We start from the raw sequence: 19400 nt of genomic DNA on the forward strand, positions 1-19400 counted from the left end.
TGTAGGCGTATGGATATTATCCTATCACTGACAGCAGTGTACTTCAGGATAGATCTTGAAACGTTCTTTTTGACAATGAATGCAACACCATTCCTCTTCGAGTTGTCATTCCCAGCGTAGTTCAAAAGATCAGGAAGGAGATCAGACAAAACACAGAACAAGCCAAGCAGCACACAAAGTATTAGAGGAACTTAAGCAGATTAGACAAGAGCATAATGACAAATTTACTACGCTGCAAGAATCCATAGAGAGACCCAGCCCAGTGCCGTCGAGTCAATCCCGACTCATAGTGACCCTATAGAACAGAATAGTAACTGCCCCATAGAGTTTCCAAGGAGCGCCTGGTGAATTTGAACTGCCAACCCTTTGGTTAGCAGCCATAGCACTTAACCACTATGCCACCAGGGTTTCCACAGACAGACATCAAACAGAAATCCAGAAGATTAACCATAAAATTTCAGAATTAGACAATTCAATAGAAAGTCATAAGAGCAGAATTGAGGCAATGGAAATCAGAATTAGTGAGATTGAAGATAATGCACTTGGCACCAACATATTTGAGGAAAAATCACATAAGAAATGAGGCTTTCTCTCAGAGCACAATAGCAACTTTCAGGTCTTTTATGCAGCACTTGAGCTGTGACTCTGAAGCCTCAATTCATGTCTTTCTTTCACCACTTTGTCTAGTGAATGGAGGACCAACCAATCAGCTTCCCTACACTTTACATTCTGACAAAATTGTAAAAAAGTGTCAAACATATAATCACCTAGAGCCTTGCTTCTCACCAATACTTGATCTACTGGTGGTATGTTACATGTTAACACTGCTAGCTTACACCATGGATCAGGAGCACCCTCTTCACTACTGGAGACAGAGTCATCAGTGCTTTTAAGACTAGTCACACTTAAGAACAAATTTAGAGAATTCATCCTTTTGTTTCCCTAGAACCACTCTTGGGGCCAAATATCTTAGGCTAGGTTCTCCAGAGAACTAGCGAAGCATATATATATATATGGGGGAAAAAAAAAATATGGGGGAGGAGGGGTTATATCAAGGAAATGGCTCACACAGCTGTAGAGACTAGCAGGTCCCATGTCCATGGGTCAGATGTCAGGATGGAGGCTTCTCCTGACTCACGTAGCTGCAGGGACTGATGAACCTAAGATCAGCAGGTCAGACGGCAGGCTGCTGACTCACAGGCTGGGGAAGCTAAGAAGTCCCATGATTAGCAGGCAATACAGCAGGCAGCTGGCTCAAGTCCCATGAATTGGAGGTCAGATGATGACAAGCTAGGTGCAGGATCGAGAGAAAGCAAGCAAGCTTTGCCAGAACGACCACATACGTATATACGTACATATGTATATACATATATATATATATATAGGATGGAGGCCATGCCCCCGAGGAAACTGCCCTTACAACTGATTGGCTGATCACATCAGATCACATCATGGAAGGGCGACTATATCATTACATAACTGCCAAATCACTGAGAATCATGGCCCAGCCAAGCTGACACAACCTTAACCATCACACATGGGCACATCCACCAAAGCTTGCAGGACTGTATATAAACCCATAAAAAACCCATTGCCGCTGAGTTGATTGTGACTCATAGTGACCCTATAGAACAGAGCAGAACTGCCCCGTAGAGTTCCCAAGGAGCGCCTGGAAGATTCAAACTGCTGACCTTTTGTCTACCAGCCATAGCACTTAACCACTACGCCACCAGGGTTTTCGAACTGTACATAGGACTTGCGCATTCCACACACACATCGGACGTGAGTCTTCCAGCTTTGCAGCGATGTTGGGTGAATTCAGAAGCTTGTATTCTGGCTCTTGCAGATGAGCACTGTGCTGAGGACAACTGGCCAGGTGTCCCCTGCTGGGTAGGGGCACAGACATGGAAAGGAGGGGCCGGGGCCTACCTGTGCTAGACAGGAGCTGCACCTGTCAGCACTGAGGCCTGAACTGTGACCCCCAAAATATGTGCTGCGGTGCTGGCCCCTGTACCTATGACCTTGTTTGGAAATAGGGTTTTCTTCTGTTATGCTAATGAGGTCATACCAGAGTTGCGGGAGTCCTAAACCTAATCTCTTCTGAGTTACGAAAAGAGGGAACTAGACACAGAGACATACAGGGGAAGACAGACATCACGTGATGGTCATCTACAAGCCAAGGAATGTCCAGGATCCCTCAGACACCAGAAACTAGGAGAGAGGCCTCAGAAGGAATCAACATGGCTGAGACCCTGATCTGGACTTCTAGCTTCCAGACTACGAGACAATAAATCCCTGTTCTTTAAAGCCACTCTGTGGTATTCCTGTCATGGCAGCCCAAGGAGATTCAGGCACGCAGTATGAGTGTGTGGTTTGCGACAGAGACAGACTAATATGGTAATGAAAGCAGATGCCTGTGTGTGTAAGAATGTATTGTGTAAATGTGTGTGTAAGCATGTGTGTGAATATACGTATGTGGGGGTGTGTGTGTCTGCCCATGTGCATGTGCACGCATGCACACAGAGTTCCCTTTTATGCCCTGAGAGGCCGGAAGCAACGACACCCCAGGGCCTGGAGCGGGCTCGTCACCTCAGCACCACTAGCGTTTGGGGCCAGGTGACCCTGTTGGAGACTATCCTGTGCAGCGATGAGAATGGTTACGGCCCGTCGCACTAAAGAAACCAGGGCCCTCTAGAGAAATGGCGGGGGCCAGGCCGGGATGTCCACAGTGAGCCTGGAGTGTGGCTGGTACGCAGGAGTCAGCTTGAGGGGACTTCCATGGCCAAGTCTAGACACACTGAGGAGCACAGTGAACAACAACCCCAGGCTCCAGCCTCCCAAGCAAGACAAGCCTCGATGCATGCTGCTGTAGTGGAGGGGTGTGGACTCCCAGCAGTGGGCACTGATGGTGGGCATGGGGGGATGACAGGGCAGGGAGATCGCAAGGATCTAGAACTGGGGAGTAGGTATCCACGCTGCCTCAGAGCCCCTCTCACACATGACTGCTACAAAAGGAAAACCAGCAGCCTGTGGGTGACCAGATTGGGGATTCTTGGTGACCACTGAGCAGAGCTGACATCGCTGTGAAGGACCTGGCACCCCATGCACCCTGGAGCATGCCACAAGGACAGGCACCTGGTGGCAGGGCTCTCCACCAATGCTGAGTCCTAAAGGACCAGAAAGGTCGAAGAGTTGCTCCCAATGGCAGAGACCAGGACCACCCAGCACTCGCTCCCTGGCAGGGACAGGCTGTGGGCACCCGCCGCAGGCAGTGACACAGCCTAGTGTGGCTGGGCTGGCCTGAGACTCCCCCCGCAGCTATGAAGCACAAGGTCCTCCTTCCTGGGAAACGCACAAGAGTATTTAGGGGACGAGGCGGGGGCCCCCAATTTCCTCACAAATGGTCCCATCAATATGGAGAGGGGACGTGAGAGCACCGAGCAGGTGGTCACAGAGCAAATGCAACAAGTCGGGGTGAGGGACATGTGCCATTTGACAACTTTCCTATAAGTGCAAAAGTACATCACTTTAAAAGCCACCCCCAAATTTAAATATAAGAAACCAATTAGAAGAAGAAACGTGAGTGAGCCCAGGAACTACTCAGTGGCCCTCCTCTCACCCACCACAGTGCCGGGGCCTAGATGTGCTGACATCCGATGAGGTCTCCTGGCCTCGGGCGCAGGGCAGGTCTGCCTGGGGCCAGGCTACACCCCGCTCCAGCAGCTGTGACCTCGCAGACCTGCCGGCAACATCTGCAGCCGAGGCCTGGCTGGCAGAAACTGTGCTGCAGTCAGCAGGGCCCGCGAGGCCGGCAGCCAGCTAGGCTGCACACACGTCTCAAGCCAGCATCCGCCCCAGCAAGGCGCTGTATGGGCTGCACCAAGGAAGTCCAGGAACTGCCACGCCCAGCTACCCAGCCCATGGTCAGCACTAGCCCACCTGTCAGCCAGCCCCTCAGCGGAGGCCCGGCCTGGGCCAAGCCCGCTTTCCCCTGCCTGGTCTCACCTGAGGGCTCATCTGCGAGCTCCTTCACACCCACCACTGGGGCCTCTCCGGAGGCTACTGCTCCCATGCATCTGTGGACGCCTGTTGAGGCCACGCTCAGGGAAGGGCTGGGAAGAACAGGACACTCCCTGAGCTGGAGCACGGGCGAGCAGGCGCCCCCACTCATCAGGAGACCCCGTGGCTCCCAGGCTGGGGCACCTCTGTCCTCGTGCTGAGCGCCTCTTTAATGAAATGTCACTTTGGAGACGCACTTCAGTCTTCAGATCGCGGCTGAACCGCGACACGTGCACAGAGGTTACTGAAGATTTACCACACAGACACAAAAATAAAGTAAAACAAAAACGGCCGGCAAGCGTCAGGCTCGGTGACGGCCCATTTGTCGTCAGGAGAAGAGGCCCATCCATCTGCTTAAGCACACAGCTTCTGTTTATTCCGCACTTTCGGTCAAATGAATTCAGAAAGAGGAAAAAAGTGACAGGCAGTTTAGGGGTATAAGTCACGTTTCAGCCTCAGTCCGGATTAACGAACTTGCTGGAAGCCAGGCGAGAAAACAGGCAAATCCACAAATCTCAGAACAACAGAAAGATTAAACCCTTGCTGAATGACACCCCAGCCCCAGGCACACTCTGCGGGGACCCTGGTGGGAACGGCCCTCCCCAGGCAGGAGGGTGTGAGGTCGTCCAAAGGCAGGGCTGCAGGGAGCCCACAAGGGGAGGGCCTTGGTGGAGGCGGGGCTGGGCCCCGAGCTCAGACCGCAGCCCTGGGCCAGGCACTGCAACCAAGGGGCCATCAGCGCTGCCTCAGCACTGAGGCCCAGATTCCGGCATCTCCCTGCCCGTCCACCACCCAACCCGGTCTCCACAAGCCAAAAGGAGGGGGGCACAGGTGATGCCAGTAGACCATCACTCGCTGGGTCTGACGGTACCAGCGTGGACCTCTCCAGAGCCCACAACTCCCCAGGGCCCCGGCGTCTGTTGGGAGAGACGTTCCAGCAGGGGATGGCTCCCGAGGACACACTGACAGCACCCACACATCTGAGATGTGGCTGCCAGCTGCCTCTGAGCCACCTGTGTGGCCAGACAGGGAAATGCCAACCAGCAACAACACCCGGCAGCTCCATGATTTACTTCCAGCTGGTGCTCCTCACAAAAGTCTCTGGGGTCCATGTCTCTGCCTCCTGCCATGCCCCATAAATATGAACACAGATGGCCCAACTGTCTGCGTGTGTCCACATGCCAGGCCAGGGCTGATCCGCCTGAGAGAAAACTTCTATCAGGCAAGAATAAATCAAACCTCTCAAGGCTCAGAAGCTGCAGGAGTGGCATCTCCATATGCTCACACCCACACACCCATACTCACACATGCTCACACACAGATTTGCTCACATGCATTCACAATGCTCACACACACACATGCTCACATGTGTTCACAATGCTCACACACATGCTTACACGCTCATACATACACTCACATGCTAACACGTGCTCACATGCTCACGTGTTCACACATCCTCACATGCATTCACACATGATTACACATGCATTCACACATGCTCACATGTGTTCACAATGCTCACACATGCTTACATTCATACCTGCTCACATACACACTCATATGTCTTCACATGCTCACGCATATGCTCACGTGTTCACACCATGTTCACATATGCTCACACACATACTCATGTGTGTTCACAAATGTTCACACATGCTCGTGTGTTCACATGTTCTTTCACAGTGCTCACACATACACATGATCACGTGTTCACACATCCTCACACACATGTTCACATGTGCTCAATGCATTCACACCTGCTTGCATGTTCATACACACGCTCACTCACACACGCTCATAGGTCCACACATGCCCACATGCATTCACATATGCTCACACATGTTCACAATGGTCACACACGCTCACATGTTCTCAATGCTCACACTCACACATGCTCACATGTGCTCACACATACACGATCACACCTTCACACATGCTTACATGCATTCACATCTGCTTGCATATGTTCACACGTGCTCACATACGTGTTTACACACACCCACCCACACACACTCCCAATGCTTACACGCTCACATGCTTACACATGCCTGTACACACATGCTCACACGTATACACGCACATCCACATGTGCTCACATACATGCTTACTCACATGCCCACATGCGCTCACACATGCTCATATATTCACAGGTACTCATACATATTCTCATGCTCACATGCTTACACGCGTTCACATCCCTCACACACATGCTCACAGGTGCTCCCCCTCACTCCCTAAATCCTTCCAGCCTCTGCTCTGGGGTGGCTCCTGTGACATCAGTCACACAGCCTGGTACCCACCACACTGCGGCCTGGCCCAGACACCCTCCGAGCCCTGCTAGGACACTCTATAAAAACCCAGACCTGGGCCGGCTCCTTCCTCATCCTCCCTACCACATGCATCTGTTCCCATGTCCACCTGTCCTCCTCCAGCGGGGCTGTGTCTGGGACTAGCCTGGCGCAGCGCAGGTGCTCAGTGAAGGTGCTCTGAGTTGGAGCAGGTTCGGTCTAGCCGTATGCCCCTGGGAGGGAGCTGCTTTCCCCATTCTGCAATCAAGGAAGCAAGGTTCCAGGGGAGAGGCCTGCCTGGGGTCACGCACTGTCTGGACCAGCCCCCTCTAAGTCCACCAGCTCTCCCTCCAGGGTGGCAGCACACCTACAGTGCCTCTCTCTGCAGTGCAGGCATCTCCCCCACCCCCCACCCCCCGGCTGAGTGTTTGCCCCTGAGCTGCTCACCTGGCCCCCACAAAGGCTTCAGACTGCTGGGGCCACAGCCAGCCTCTCTAGGGTGGCCCCTCCAGGTGAAGGTCACAATCTCCTTCCAGAAAGGCAGACACACAGCACCCAAGGAGAGTCCCTCACCCCATGCCCAGCCTTCAATAGCTGTGCCAGGGCCCAGGCCTGCCTGGCTGGACAGCTCTGCACCCCCCAGCACCACCCCTGCCCACCCTCCCTCTGCCCAGGGACAGAGGCAGAAACTGCAGCCCAGGCAGGTCAGAGATCACTGCAAGTCGAAGCCCGTTGTCCCAGCCAGCCCCACCCACAGGCCTGGGGACCACACAGGCAGCATCCCCACTCGGATGGATGCCAACCATAGCAGGCAGGTGGGCAGGCACCAGATCAGCCCTGACTCCAGAGACGGCCCTTTCTGCTGCCTCAGCCACAAGCCCAAGTGTGAGAACTGCAGGACCAGGCAGCCAGCGAGCAGCCACTCTGCTGAGAAGGCAGGGCAGGCCTAGGTGACCTTGGGCAGAGGCCTCTCCTCCAGGGCCCTCAGGCCCTCGCCCACCAAGGAAGGGGTGCTCAGGGCTTTCCCACTGCCCCTGCCCCCATTGCCCTCTCCCCACTCCCGACAACCAGCAGAGAGAGCCACCAAGGGTCAGGAATGGAGCCTTCGAGCCCAGGGCACATCCCCTGCACCTGACAGGGGCAGACAGGACAGGGTGGGAGGTCAGGAGAGAGGAGGCCCAGGATGAAGCCTTTCAGCAGGAGGCTCTGGAGAGGTGCCTGATGGTGCCTGCCATGCCTGACAGAGCAGCACTGCATGGAGCCACTGAGACTTCTGGGACCACTGGGCCTGGCATCTCGTTTCTGCTCCTCACCCCTTCACCCACCATGGGCAGCCTGCACCTGTGGCCCGTCCCCCACCTTGGGGAGCACTGGCCCAGGCAGGGCTGCAGAGGGGCCAAGTGCCGAAAGAGGAGGGGAGGCAGAAGGGAAGAATCCGTAAATCTGAACCTCATTCCCGGCGATCTGGGGCTCTTAGTAAGTAAATTAATTTAAGTTAATTTAGCTCGATCACGACTCCCGATCACAGTGATTTAGTGAGGGGGAAATTGCATTAGGAAAGGCCATGCTCACCAGATAGAAGAACGGAAGAAAATTAGATCCACTTAGCAACGTGGATTAATACGGAAATAGCAGCTGTAAATTTAACCTTATTGAGAGAGTGAGAATTATCTTCATAAATTTGTAGAAATAGCCCCCAAGATGCTTATAAATCTATTTAAAACAAAAATATTACAAAAAGTGCAGTAAAATTAATTTAAAATATACTTCCAGCTCTTGCCTCCAGAGAAGTCCGTGGCAGGACACAGCCCAGTGGTGAGGATGGAGGTGCTGCGTGCCAGGCACTGCCTGCCCACATCTCTCAGGCCGCCTCTGCCACAGGACCCGGCCAACTCCTGGGCCACCACAGGCCACATAAACCTCCAAACAGCAGGTCTGGCAGCAACAGGCACCCCGCCCGGCAGCACAGTGGAGGGTGGCAGAATCCCAGAGGCTGGGAGGGCTGCCCCCAACCCCGGGCCCTGACTGCCCTGCCTGTGGACCAGCTCTCACAGGGCACCGGGGTCACACTGCCCCAGTCTCTGTGCCACTGAGTCTTTGCGGAGCCCTGAGGTACGGAGCCTATGACGGGGCCCCGGAGCTTGGTCTCACTGAAGCTGCTGCCAGGACGCCAACGCCCCACAAGCTTGGGTGCAGGTCTGGACTGTCTGGGCAGTGTGTGGGCCAAACCAGCTATGAGCCTGGCTGATACCCTGTGGGGTGTGCAGGGTGAGGGTATGTGTGTGCGTGTGAATCAGTGTGTGTGTACGTGTGTGTACATGTGCGCACATGGCAGCATGTGCGTTAAGTATGTTGTGCACGTGTGTGTGCACGCATGCGTGGGCGTGCAGGGCGCACAGGCTGGCAGTCTCTGGGGCACAAATTGCTAAACAAACAGAAAAATCAAGCAATTTCCTAGCTAATGAGCTGTGGCGCAGGCATGGCCCCTGTGGTGTGTTCAGCCCACCTGGCCCTCAGGTTCCTCCCCTCAGCCATCAGCCACCCAGACAGGCCCCCCTCCTACCCAAGTTGCCGTCAGTGTCCCCTTACCTGGGCAGTGAGAGCCGCCGGGTGCGCCAGGTGGGCAGAGCCAGGTGGATGGGTGGGGTGCTGAGGGGGGAGGCCGGGCTCTTCTTGATGATGCGGTAGCGTGTCTTGATCACTTTGCTGGGGGGGGGCGAGCGCAGGGTGTACAGGCTGCACGCTGCAAAGAGATCGAGTCCAAGGTCAGCTGGGGGACACCCAGAGCCTGAGTCAGCGGGGCGGGGAGGCGGCAACCAGGGTCTGAGTCAGTGGGGGGGTACCCTGGGTCCATGGGGGGACATCCAGAGCCCAGAGTCAGCGGGGGGGCACCCAAAGCCTGAGTCAGCGGGGGAGGGGCACCCAGAGCCTGAGTCAGCAGGGAGAGCACCCAGAGCCCCAAGTCAGCTGGCGGGGCACACAGACAAGGATCAGAGCGGGGTGTGCATCCAGAGGCAGTGATGGGGGGACACCCAGAGCCCAGGGTCCATGGCGGAGGGGCATCCAGAGCCCAAGATCAAAGGCAGGGCACCCAGAGGGCCCAACCAGCACAGGGACCCACTCAGATCCTGGCCCTGGCATCAAGCTTCAGAAACTAGTTCAGGAGACGTGGCCCTGGACGCCAGTGATGTCAGGAGTGGGGCTCTGTGCTCGGCCCTCACCTGCTCAGCTGTGCAGGAAGGAGCAGGGAGACTGCTTGGCCACTCCACTTGGGGACTACAGATGCCAAGTGAACCCAGCTGGCCGGTCCTGGCCCACGCCCCCACTTGCCCCATTGGCTAGCGCTCCTGACCTACGCCCCTACCTGTCCCTTCCGGCCCCTGGCATGGCCCTGCCCAGTAGATTTACGTATTTAATCATTTCTGTTTTCATAATGCCTTGCAGGGTGATATACACAGCAGCTCTTCCTTGCTGAGTGTTTCACACAATTAGCAGAGATCCGTTTTGCCCGAGCTCCTTCACTTGAGAGCGGAAATTTCTCCGCAGCTTCGAGGAACACGTCTAATTGCCCAGCTTTCATCACACACAGCTCTAACTGCCCAGATAATTAAAGCTAACGCTCATGGATGGGCACTGCCTCGAATCGCTGACCCTGGAGAGGCGCCCGGGTCAGGAAGCTCTCAGGGTCCTGAGTACACCTCACATACAGGACCCCAAACTGGGAGGCCTCAGCCTGCAGCCCCTCCGGGCCCTCGGCTCCTGCGTGCCTTGGCCCTGGGCAGACCCATGGCTCCTCTGGGACCCCAGAATCCTGCACAGGATCCGGTCTAACCTGCCAGAGGGGACAACAGCAGAGGGGAGGTGAGGCCCCAGGCACTCAGGGTAGGCGGGAACAAGGCATAGAAGACCCTCCTCTCTGTCCACCCCCACCAGGACCTCCTAAATCACAGGCTGACGGGAAACACTGAGTGGCCAGGTGGTTTTAGTCCTGGGCAAGCAGCCTGATCGGGCAGAGGCAAGTGGGGATGCAGGCCCAGGTTGAGGGCCATCTGTGGCCCAGACAGAACCAGCTGCCACTCAGCTGAGGGCCGTGGGCTCAGGATGGCCCAGGTGGATAGCTGGAAGGGGTGCGACCCTCACTATGGCCCTGTCTGCTGACCCAGGACTGCCTGAAACACAGCTACCCTCGCCAGGCAAGGCCCTGCCCTGATCAGGCGTACCAGGGGCCCTCAGCACGTCATGCTCAGCTGAGCAAGCTACCACGGGCCCCCAGCACCTCACAACCACCTGAACAGGCTACCACGGGCCCCCAGCACCTCACACCCAGCTGAGCAGACTACCACAGGCCCCCAGCACCTCACACACACCTGAGCAGTCTACCACAGGCCCCCAGCACCTCACGCCCACCTGAGCAGGCTACCACGGGCCCCCAGCACCTCACGCCCACCTGAGCAGACTACCACGGGCCCCCAGCACCTCACAACCACCTGAGCAGGCTACCACGGGCCCCCAGCACGCCACACCCAGCTGAGCAGACTACCACGGTCCCCCAGCACCTCACAACCACCCAGATGCAGACACTCCCTGCCCTTGCCAGCTCTGGAGCTATTCCTTGGCTCGTGGCTGGAAATTGTCTTTCAAGGCCATAAACCAGCTGCCCTGGCCCCCAGGGAAGCTGGGCTGACCAGCAAGACACCCACAGCAAGGCTGCAGCGGGAGAGCTCACTGCCCAACCTGGGAGCCTCTTGTGCTGCAGGCTGCCCTGAGGAGCTGCCTGGGCCACAAGGCTGAGGTTGGTGTGCATTAACTCCTGGCCATGAAGCCTCTTGGGCCTACCTGCCCACTGCCCTGGATGCCTCCTCCAGGCCAGACTGGCCAACACTTCCTCCAGGCTCCCCCACCTGCCAGGGAGCCGGAGAGGCAGGCCCAGGACCCAGAGCCGTCACCCCACCGCGTGTCCAAATGCCCCTGAGGAACCCCACCAGGGTTCAGGGCTAGGCCCAGTGTTGCTGCCCCGCCCCACCCAGGGCTCCCACCCAGCCACAGACAAAGGCAGCTGAGGGAGCCAGACCCCGCCAGCATGGAGTCTGGCTTGGAGCCCACTCAAGCACTCACCAAGAGCCCCCTAGGAGCTCCCACAGGCCCAGCAATGTGCCTGCCCATGCCACAGGGCCCTGGAGTGCACGGTGCAGGCGACGGCTGGTCAGGGTGCGGATGCAGATAAGGGCTTTGTCCCGACATCAGAGCCGAGATCATGGTGGGGCTCCAGACGCCAGCCCTGTCCCCTGGCTCCGTCGGGCCGCGCTACATCCCAGGGGGGCCTCCCGCCTCTCTGAGCCTCACGGGCAGTGGCCTGGGTGAGCCCGTCCGGGCGAAAACAGAGCTCAGCAAAGCTGAGTGCAGCCCCTAGTGAGACCCCCCCCACTGAGGACCAGATGCCTGACACTGGGACAGGGGAGCCAGGCACAGGGCGCCAGTGAGCATTTATCACGATGAGTTCTCAAGGTCTTACGAGCAAAGAGAGATGGTTATAAGGCATCAAGTGCTTGTTCCCAACAAAGAACCGAAGAACGTGGAAATTCTTTAAGTTACCAGTAAACCCACACTGGCCTCACAGCGGGGCCACCAGCCTCTGCCAGCGCGGCCCCTGGACGCGCTCACCCCCACAGCTCTTCGGTACGCCCCGTGCGGGCCCAGGGGCTGTGTGGCGCACTGGGGGGTCACCAGGATGGGCTCAGGCGAGGGCCGGTCTCTCCAGTGCTCAGAGGCCATGGGGTTTCCCCGCCTCTGGTCTGAAGCCCCTTGTTGACCACACCCGAGTCTGCCCCCAGCTTCCAGCAGCCACGGCCTGAGCTCAGCCCCTCGGATGCACTGGCCTCCCCTCCCCCACATGGCTGACCCAGGGGCAGGGGTGACGCACATCCCCAGACCCATGAGGTGTCTGGGCTCCAGACTGCCCCGTGGGTAGCAGCCAGCCACTCAGGGTGCAGACAAGGGCCACGTGGCCCAGCCTCACCCACCTCAGCTCACCGGGCCCACAGTGGTGTCTGACTGGGCCCGCTGCCCTCACCTGATGCCAATATCCCTTCTCCTGCCCTCTGCGGGCCCAAAGCCACCACCTGCCAGGCCCCCACTGCCCACAGGACGGTCACTGCATTCCAGAAAGTCACAGCAAAGCTCGTGCCAGGGCTGGGCCCACAATGAACCCAGAGCAGGAGCAGCGAGTGCCTCTGGGCCTGACGCACGTACCTGCATGTTAACAGGCATCAGTATTTACAACACATTACCATGCCATGCGGGCCCATTGTGAAGCCATATTTTTTCATTAACTTACTGTGTTTTACTTATCAGTACCCAATAATTCGAGAAACTAGACTATATAAAGAAGAACATGGCATCAAGATTGAAGGAAGACTCATTAACAACCTGCAATCTGCAGATGACACAACCTTGTTTGCTGGAAGCAAAGAGGACGTGAAGCACTTACTGATGAAGATCAAAGACCACAGCCTTCAGTCCGGATTACACCTCAACATAAACAAAACAAAAATCCTCACAACTGGACCAATAAACAACATCATGGTAAATGGAAAAAATACTGAAGCTGTCAAGGATTTCATTTGACTTGGTTCCATGATCAACACCCATGGAGGCAGCAGTCAACAAATCAAACAACGTAGCGCAGTGGGCAAATCTGCTGCAAAAAACCTCTTTAAAGCAAAGACATCACTTTGAGGACTAAAGTGTACCTGATGCAAGCCATGATATCTTCAATCGTCTCATATGCAGGCGAAAGCTAGACAAAGAATAAGGAAAACCGAAGAACTGACGCCTTTGAATCATGGTGTTGGTAGAGAATACTGAATATCCCATAGACTGCTAGGAGAACACCACATCTGTCCTGGAAGAAGTGCAGCCAGAATGCTCCTTAGAAGTGAGGATGGCGAGACTTCACCTCACGAACTTTGGACATGTTGGCAGGAGGGACCAGGCTCTGGAGAAGGACTTCATCGTCAGTCAGGCAGAGGGTCCGCAAAGAGGAGGAAGACCTTCAATGAGACGGGCTGACACAGTAGCTGCAACACTGGGCTCGAACGTAGCGACGGTGGTGAGGCTAGCGTGGGGCTGGCCAGTGTTTCGTTCTGTAGTACGTGGGGTTGCTATGAGTCAGACCGGACTCTACGGCACCTGACGACAACCCAACTACCAGGTCTAAGTCAACACAGGCCTCAGGTGGTGATAATCCAGGCTCCCTGTGAGACCGGCAGTCCCGTGACTGAGTGTGGGGCCGGCACACTCCCACGCTGTCCACAGGGCCCACAGCACCCACACGCCCGCCTTTCGCAGTAACCACTGAGCTCAGGCCTGTGGACGGGGACTTGTCCGGACGCCTGCGTCAAGTGCCCGAGTGCTGGGCACGGTGAATGTGTTAAACAGGATGGGTGAGGAGCGTCCTCCAGGACCATGTCCTGGCACCCAGCGGCCTGGAGTCAGGGTGGCAGACGACAAGGGTTACAGAGTAGCCGGCAACGGCGGCTGCCAGGCCCAGCTAAGCCCCGGGGCCTCCTACGTGCAGCCAGCCACCTGAGCTGCAAACAGGCCTACACAGGTGCCATCGGCTCCCGGGGGAGTTGCTCCCAGAGCCACAGGCAGGTGCCAAGCCCTTGCCCCCGCATGACCTGCGGCCAGCCCAGGCCACCCCACCACAGCGCACCCCCTTCACTCCTGCCGGCTGAGGGGTTTTGTGTAGATAATCCTGTTATTTAGATAGGACGCTCGTTTAATTCCCTTTATTACAGCCTCCTCGGCTGTGATTCTCCCTCCGTGGGACGTACTCCCCGTGGCACATTTCACTCACATCAAGCCCTCGTGCCTTTATTGCAAACGATGCCCCTGCGTCCCCGTTATCAGGCCCACACACACAGCCGCACCCCGCCATCCCGAGGTCACTGCTAATGACTAATCGATCTCATTAGCTTTCCTAATTAAAAACTTTACTGCCGCAACGGAAGACAAACTACAAAAAACTGCTGGCATCATATGTGAATGGATATGAGCCCCATCCATCAGGCCAGCTCGCCTCCTGCCCACAGCACGGTGCTGGGTCGGGCCCGGTTCTCCTGGGTGTTCCCACCTCAGCCCCTTCCGCTCGGCTGGCCTGCCCGGCACACACTCAGCAGGCAGCTGCGGTGGGTAGCCTGGTGGCACAACAGTCACAAAGTCTCCAGGAAGCCTTCCTGTCTGTGCCACACACAAGTGTGCCCCATAGGTTCACGATGTAAGCCCCGCAGCTTGGGCTGGATGAAAGCGAACCAGCAGTCTAGTGTACCAGCCCTGACCCAGCACCTCACTGCCCAACGTGCCCAGGCAGGAGCTCCAGGGATGGCTCCAGTAGCAGGCCCTCTCGGGGCCGGCCAACCGCAGGGCTGGCAGACTCCGGTGGCTGGTGGGAGATGGCCCCCCCACAGGCCAGCCTGAGGGGCTCACCACCCACCTGGGCCCACAATCCCACCACAGACGGCAGCATGAGTCAAGCAGAGGTCACGCGTGTGCTCGCCCGGCTCCACAGCAGACAGCGAGTTGAGAAGGAGTTCAGGTTTTTATGGAACTTCAAAGGGAAATAACTAGGGAGAAAACGAGTTGCTCATTTCACAATTGGTTAATGAGTAATGAGAAGATGAAACTGGAATTGCTACTTTGTGCAAAGAACTGCCGGAAGCGCAAGAAGGCTGCTTCAGAAATGGCATGGAAGGTCCCTTCACAGTCCTGCCCCGGCCCCGTCCTGCAGTTTGTCTGGGCCCAGGGTGCAGAGGGAAGCAGGCTTAGCTCCGTAGGAGGGCCTGACCTACAACAAGGGCAGAGAAGCCAGCGGTCCCCAGACAGAGTTCAACTGCATCCCAGGCCTCAGGGATGCCGGTACCTCTGTCCAGGGGCACGCAGGGCCCAGCAGAAAGGAGCAGAGGGGTGCAGGGGCCTCTGCCAGGCTTAGTGATGTGTCCTCGACACTGACAGTCCCTCCTGGCCTACGCAGGCCGGAGGGGACACCACACGAGGTGCATGGGCCCTTCTCACAGAGCCACCAGGCCACGTCCCAGTGGGAAAGCCGGAACCAGCCACAGAGGCACTTAGCTGGCAGGACAGGCCAAGTCCAGCTCTGTGAATCCATGAATGGCAGGTGCCAGGGCACCAGCGCAGTCCTCAGACAAGGGTGCTAGGGAGCAGGTGGGAGAGAAGGGTGGGGTGTGGGTCAGCACGGAGGCTCTGGGCCCTTACCGCTGTGGAGGGGCGGCGAGAGAGCGAGGCAGGGTGCAGGTTGGCCCTGAGGCACCTCGCTGCTGTGTGGGGAGGGGACCAGGGGTCACAACCCAGTGTCCACCCAGACACCTGCCCTTCCTGAGGGCTTGCCTGGGAGGCTGCAGCAGGCCACCTAAGGGAGGCTGGCAGGCTTGAGGTAGGCGTATGGACACCACTGTGCTGGAGGCCCCACACAAGCCCGGGGGTCTGCCACCACCCTGCCCTGGCCGGCTCACACGGGGCCACAGCGGGCAATGGCTAAATCACACTCAGAAAAACGGCCAGACGCACAAGCGGATGTGCAGTGTGCGTTTCCGGGCAGGCTTTAAGAGCTCGAGCTGCTCTTGCGTTTTGAACCCTGATGCGCACCTGAGCAGCTCCAGGGCCGGGGGCAGGCTGTCTGCCCACTGCTGTGGCCTTGAGCAGACAGTGTCAGCTGTCTCTCACTAAAGGTGGTGCAACCAGTACTGCTCCCAGGCTGAAGGGCTGCCCAGGGCGAGGTGTGCTCAGCCCAGCTGGCCTGACTCAGGCCCTGACCAGGGTGACCACCCCAAGGCCACTACCAAGAGCCTGAGCTCACACCTGCCCACAAGCTCAGCCCAGCTCAGCCCACCCGGGCGCCCACCACGCAGGTCCCAGGCAGAGAAGCCAGGGTTGCCCTTTGGAAGAGAAGGGCTTCAGGCTCGGAGGAGATGGCGGACCTCAGTGGCCATCTGGAAAGTCCTTGGGGTCAGGACTTCCCTGTGATGGAACAGAGCCCAGGATATGCACGGGCTCTCCAGGCTGCCGAGTCAACCATGGCGTGTTCCACCGCAATACTGCCTCATCTTATGCTAGGGGCACTGGAACCAACTGCTGCCCAGGGGCCATAAGCCCACCACCCAGCCCGAGTCCTCGCCCCCTTCCTCCAACCCCTGCAGCCCCTTCAAGCCCCCGTCCCAGACACACCACCCACCTGCGGGAGAGCCCACTCAGAGCCGTAGCCCAGGCACTCACTGCACCGCCGCCCACCCTGCTCACTGCTGACCCCCTCTGGGCGCCCAGACCGGTCCCCAACCACAGCCTCCAGCCTCCAACTCAGGCTGCACCACAGAGAGGACCCCTCCCCCATCAGGCCTGTCTCTGAGTGAGTGGAGCCCTGAGGGATCAGAGAACGAAGACCTAACAAGCACCGCTCTGCTGACAAGCTCTGGGGCTGGCCCTCACACGTGCCTCCCAGGGCCCCGCCAGGACAACAACTGCAGCTGCCATGCCAGGCACCTGCTGCACACACACCCCGTGTAACCCCTCTTCACCCCAGAGGCGAGCTATATTAGCATCCCCAGCATACAGGTGAGAAAACGGGCTCAGAGAGAATGAGTAACTTGCCCAAGATCACACAGCCCTTGAGCCAGGAGCCAGGATTCAAGCCCGGCAGCTGGCTCCAGGGCATTCTACCACACAGGGCCATGCTACCAGGAGCATGGACGTCCCTCTCCTCCTGGGAGACAGAGCCCCTCATGACCACGATGTCTTCTCTGCCTCTTCTTGCCTTAATCCACTTGGCCTGTTCTCAGCGTGGGTAGTGTTCGCACAGTGTAGCCCTTGCAGACTTTTACTTTCAACCCTCCCGTATCCTTCTGTTTGAAAGCACCACATACTCCAGTTCAGTTTTTCTCTTCAGCCTGACAATCTCTGTTAATGAAGGCATCTAGCTCGCTTACATTTAGTGAAATCAGTGACATCTTTGGGTTTAGGTCTACTCTCTCACTATTGGCATGAAGTGCTCTGGAGGGCTGGCCAGCGGCTACGAGACAGTGGCTGGGGCCTCCCTGATGGGCAGATCCCAAGGATCTACAGCGTCTCCGTGGCGGCAGAAAATCACCTGAACTCGCCCACGGGAGCCAGCCCCCCTACCTGGGCTCTAGCCAGGCACCTGCCTACCTGCTCCCACCAAAGCCCCTTTTGCAGATCACCGTTTAATGTCTCGGGCCTCCTGGCCACCCTCCCTATTTGTAGGGCCTGATGCAGTCTCTGTTGCCATGGGACAAGGCACGTGCCACCCAGGGCCCCTGCCCACCAGGTGCCAACATGCTCACGTCCCCGGACACCGGGCGCACCAAGGGTCTGCCTGCCCTTCTGCTATTCCAGACAATGTAGAAGATGCTGGGCTCATGGCACCACCCCTACAAGAGGCTGGCCTGCCACCCAGCCCACTTACACAGGCCAGCCCCCTACCTTCAGCTCCCACTGGAGGGGAAGGGTCCAGTGGTACAACCTTGTCACAGCAATCGAGGGCCACTGAGCCCTCCTTCCATGACAGAGTCCCTAGCATCAGATGCACAGCCAAGCTGCAGGGACACCGGCCCCTAATCAGACAGGGAGACAGGGCACGAGTGGAGCAGGGTGAGATGGGACAGGCTGGGGTCCCAGGACGGGTGTACAGGGAGGACGTCGGCCTGGATGGCAGTTACAGGAGGCAGTGAGTGCATCGCTCCACCCGTGAAGGGTGCTGGGAGACAGGCTGCAGACCCAATCTGCACGTGCCAACGGTGCTGCAGCCCAGGGTAACCCCAGGCGGCCCTCCCTGGCCGGGACCACTGCCCCACCACCTCGCCCGCTGCCCTGGCAAGGACCCTCTGACTGGGCCCGCATTATCATAACAAAGCCCCAGGGCCAGGATAGCAGTGAGATGGGGGGGCCCTGACGAACACCTTGAGCAGCAGGAGCTGCCAGGGCACGCGCTCTAACAAGCTTCAGAGGCGGGATGACTGGAGTCACAACGTCTGAATTCATATGAGCCTCATAAATCACTTCCCTTTTCCTCCTCTTGATCGCTTCCAGCACCTCAGAGGCAGAGGCCCGCCTGCGTCGACGGCTCGGGGCCGTGGCTGCCATGACCAGAGGGGTGGCAAGCAGGCAGCCAGAGACCAGGAGCTGCCCTCACCACACAGCTCCCCCAGGCGCCTGGAGTCCCCAGCTCTCCGCCTAGGACAGCCCCTTGGGAGGATGAGCAGCGGAGGGTTCCTCCTGCTGTCCCCCACTGCCCGCATCAGCAGATATGCGTGTGCAGGGCCCTGCTGGAGTGGAAGGAGGTTAGGTTACCCCACAGGTGGCCACAGGGATGCCCCTCCTTCTCCCACTCAGAAACAACACGGGAGGCTGGTGTCCAAAACAAGTCAGCTGTAGGGTGTGGGCACATGTGCACATACATGTACGCTTGCACACACGGGCATACACACGTGCATTCACACATGCACGCACATGTGCGCACACACTGCACACCTGCATGCGCACACACTTAGGCACAAACATGCACACACACAGCCCTCTACGCGGAGACCAGGTAGTATCCAAACCACCAGACCCCGAGGGAGGGTGTATAGGCTGACCAAGGTCTCCCATGCATATGTGGGCCGGTGGGACAGGGAAGCAACCCCTCAATGTCCCCAAGGTGGCACGGGTACCACCCACTGACAGTTTCCCACCCTCGCCCCACGCCTGGTGCACTGACGGTCACTGGCCTGCTTGGCGACGCCAAGTGGGGAGAGGGGCCTGTCTCTGACAAACGTTCACCGATCATCCAATCCCAGCTGCAGCCGACAGGCCAGCAAGTTGCCGAGCAGTCGTGCGCTGCAGTGTGAGGGTCCAGGCGCAGCAATGACAAATCACGCTGTCAGCGCCTTCCCCCTGCAGGCCCCAAGTCCCCCACATCCCACTACCTGGTGCTTAATGACAGCACTGTCAGTCGAGACACGCAGCTGCCGCCGCTGCGGCCCA

The 19400-nt window shown here is 57.7% G+C and overlaps 1 protein-coding gene across 1 annotated transcript in view; it reads right to left on the bottom strand.

Moving 5' to 3' along the window:
• Nucleotides 1-19400, bottom strand: part of ZC3H3 (zinc finger CCCH-type containing 3) — a 104253-nt gene that overhangs the window by 64218 nt on the left and 20635 nt on the right. Inside the window, exon 4 of the mRNA XM_064268151.1 lies at nucleotides 8937-9090. Within this exon, the coding sequence (XP_064124221.1) occupies nucleotides 8937-9090 (154 nt within the window). The remainder of the gene's footprint in view (nucleotides 1-8936; nucleotides 9091-19400) is intronic.

The sequence above is a fragment of the Loxodonta africana genome, chromosome 14 (genome assembly GCF_030014295.1).
Source record: "Loxodonta africana isolate mLoxAfr1 chromosome 14, mLoxAfr1.hap2, whole genome shotgun sequence".
NCBI lineage: Eukaryota > Metazoa > Chordata > Mammalia > Proboscidea > Elephantidae > Loxodonta > Loxodonta africana.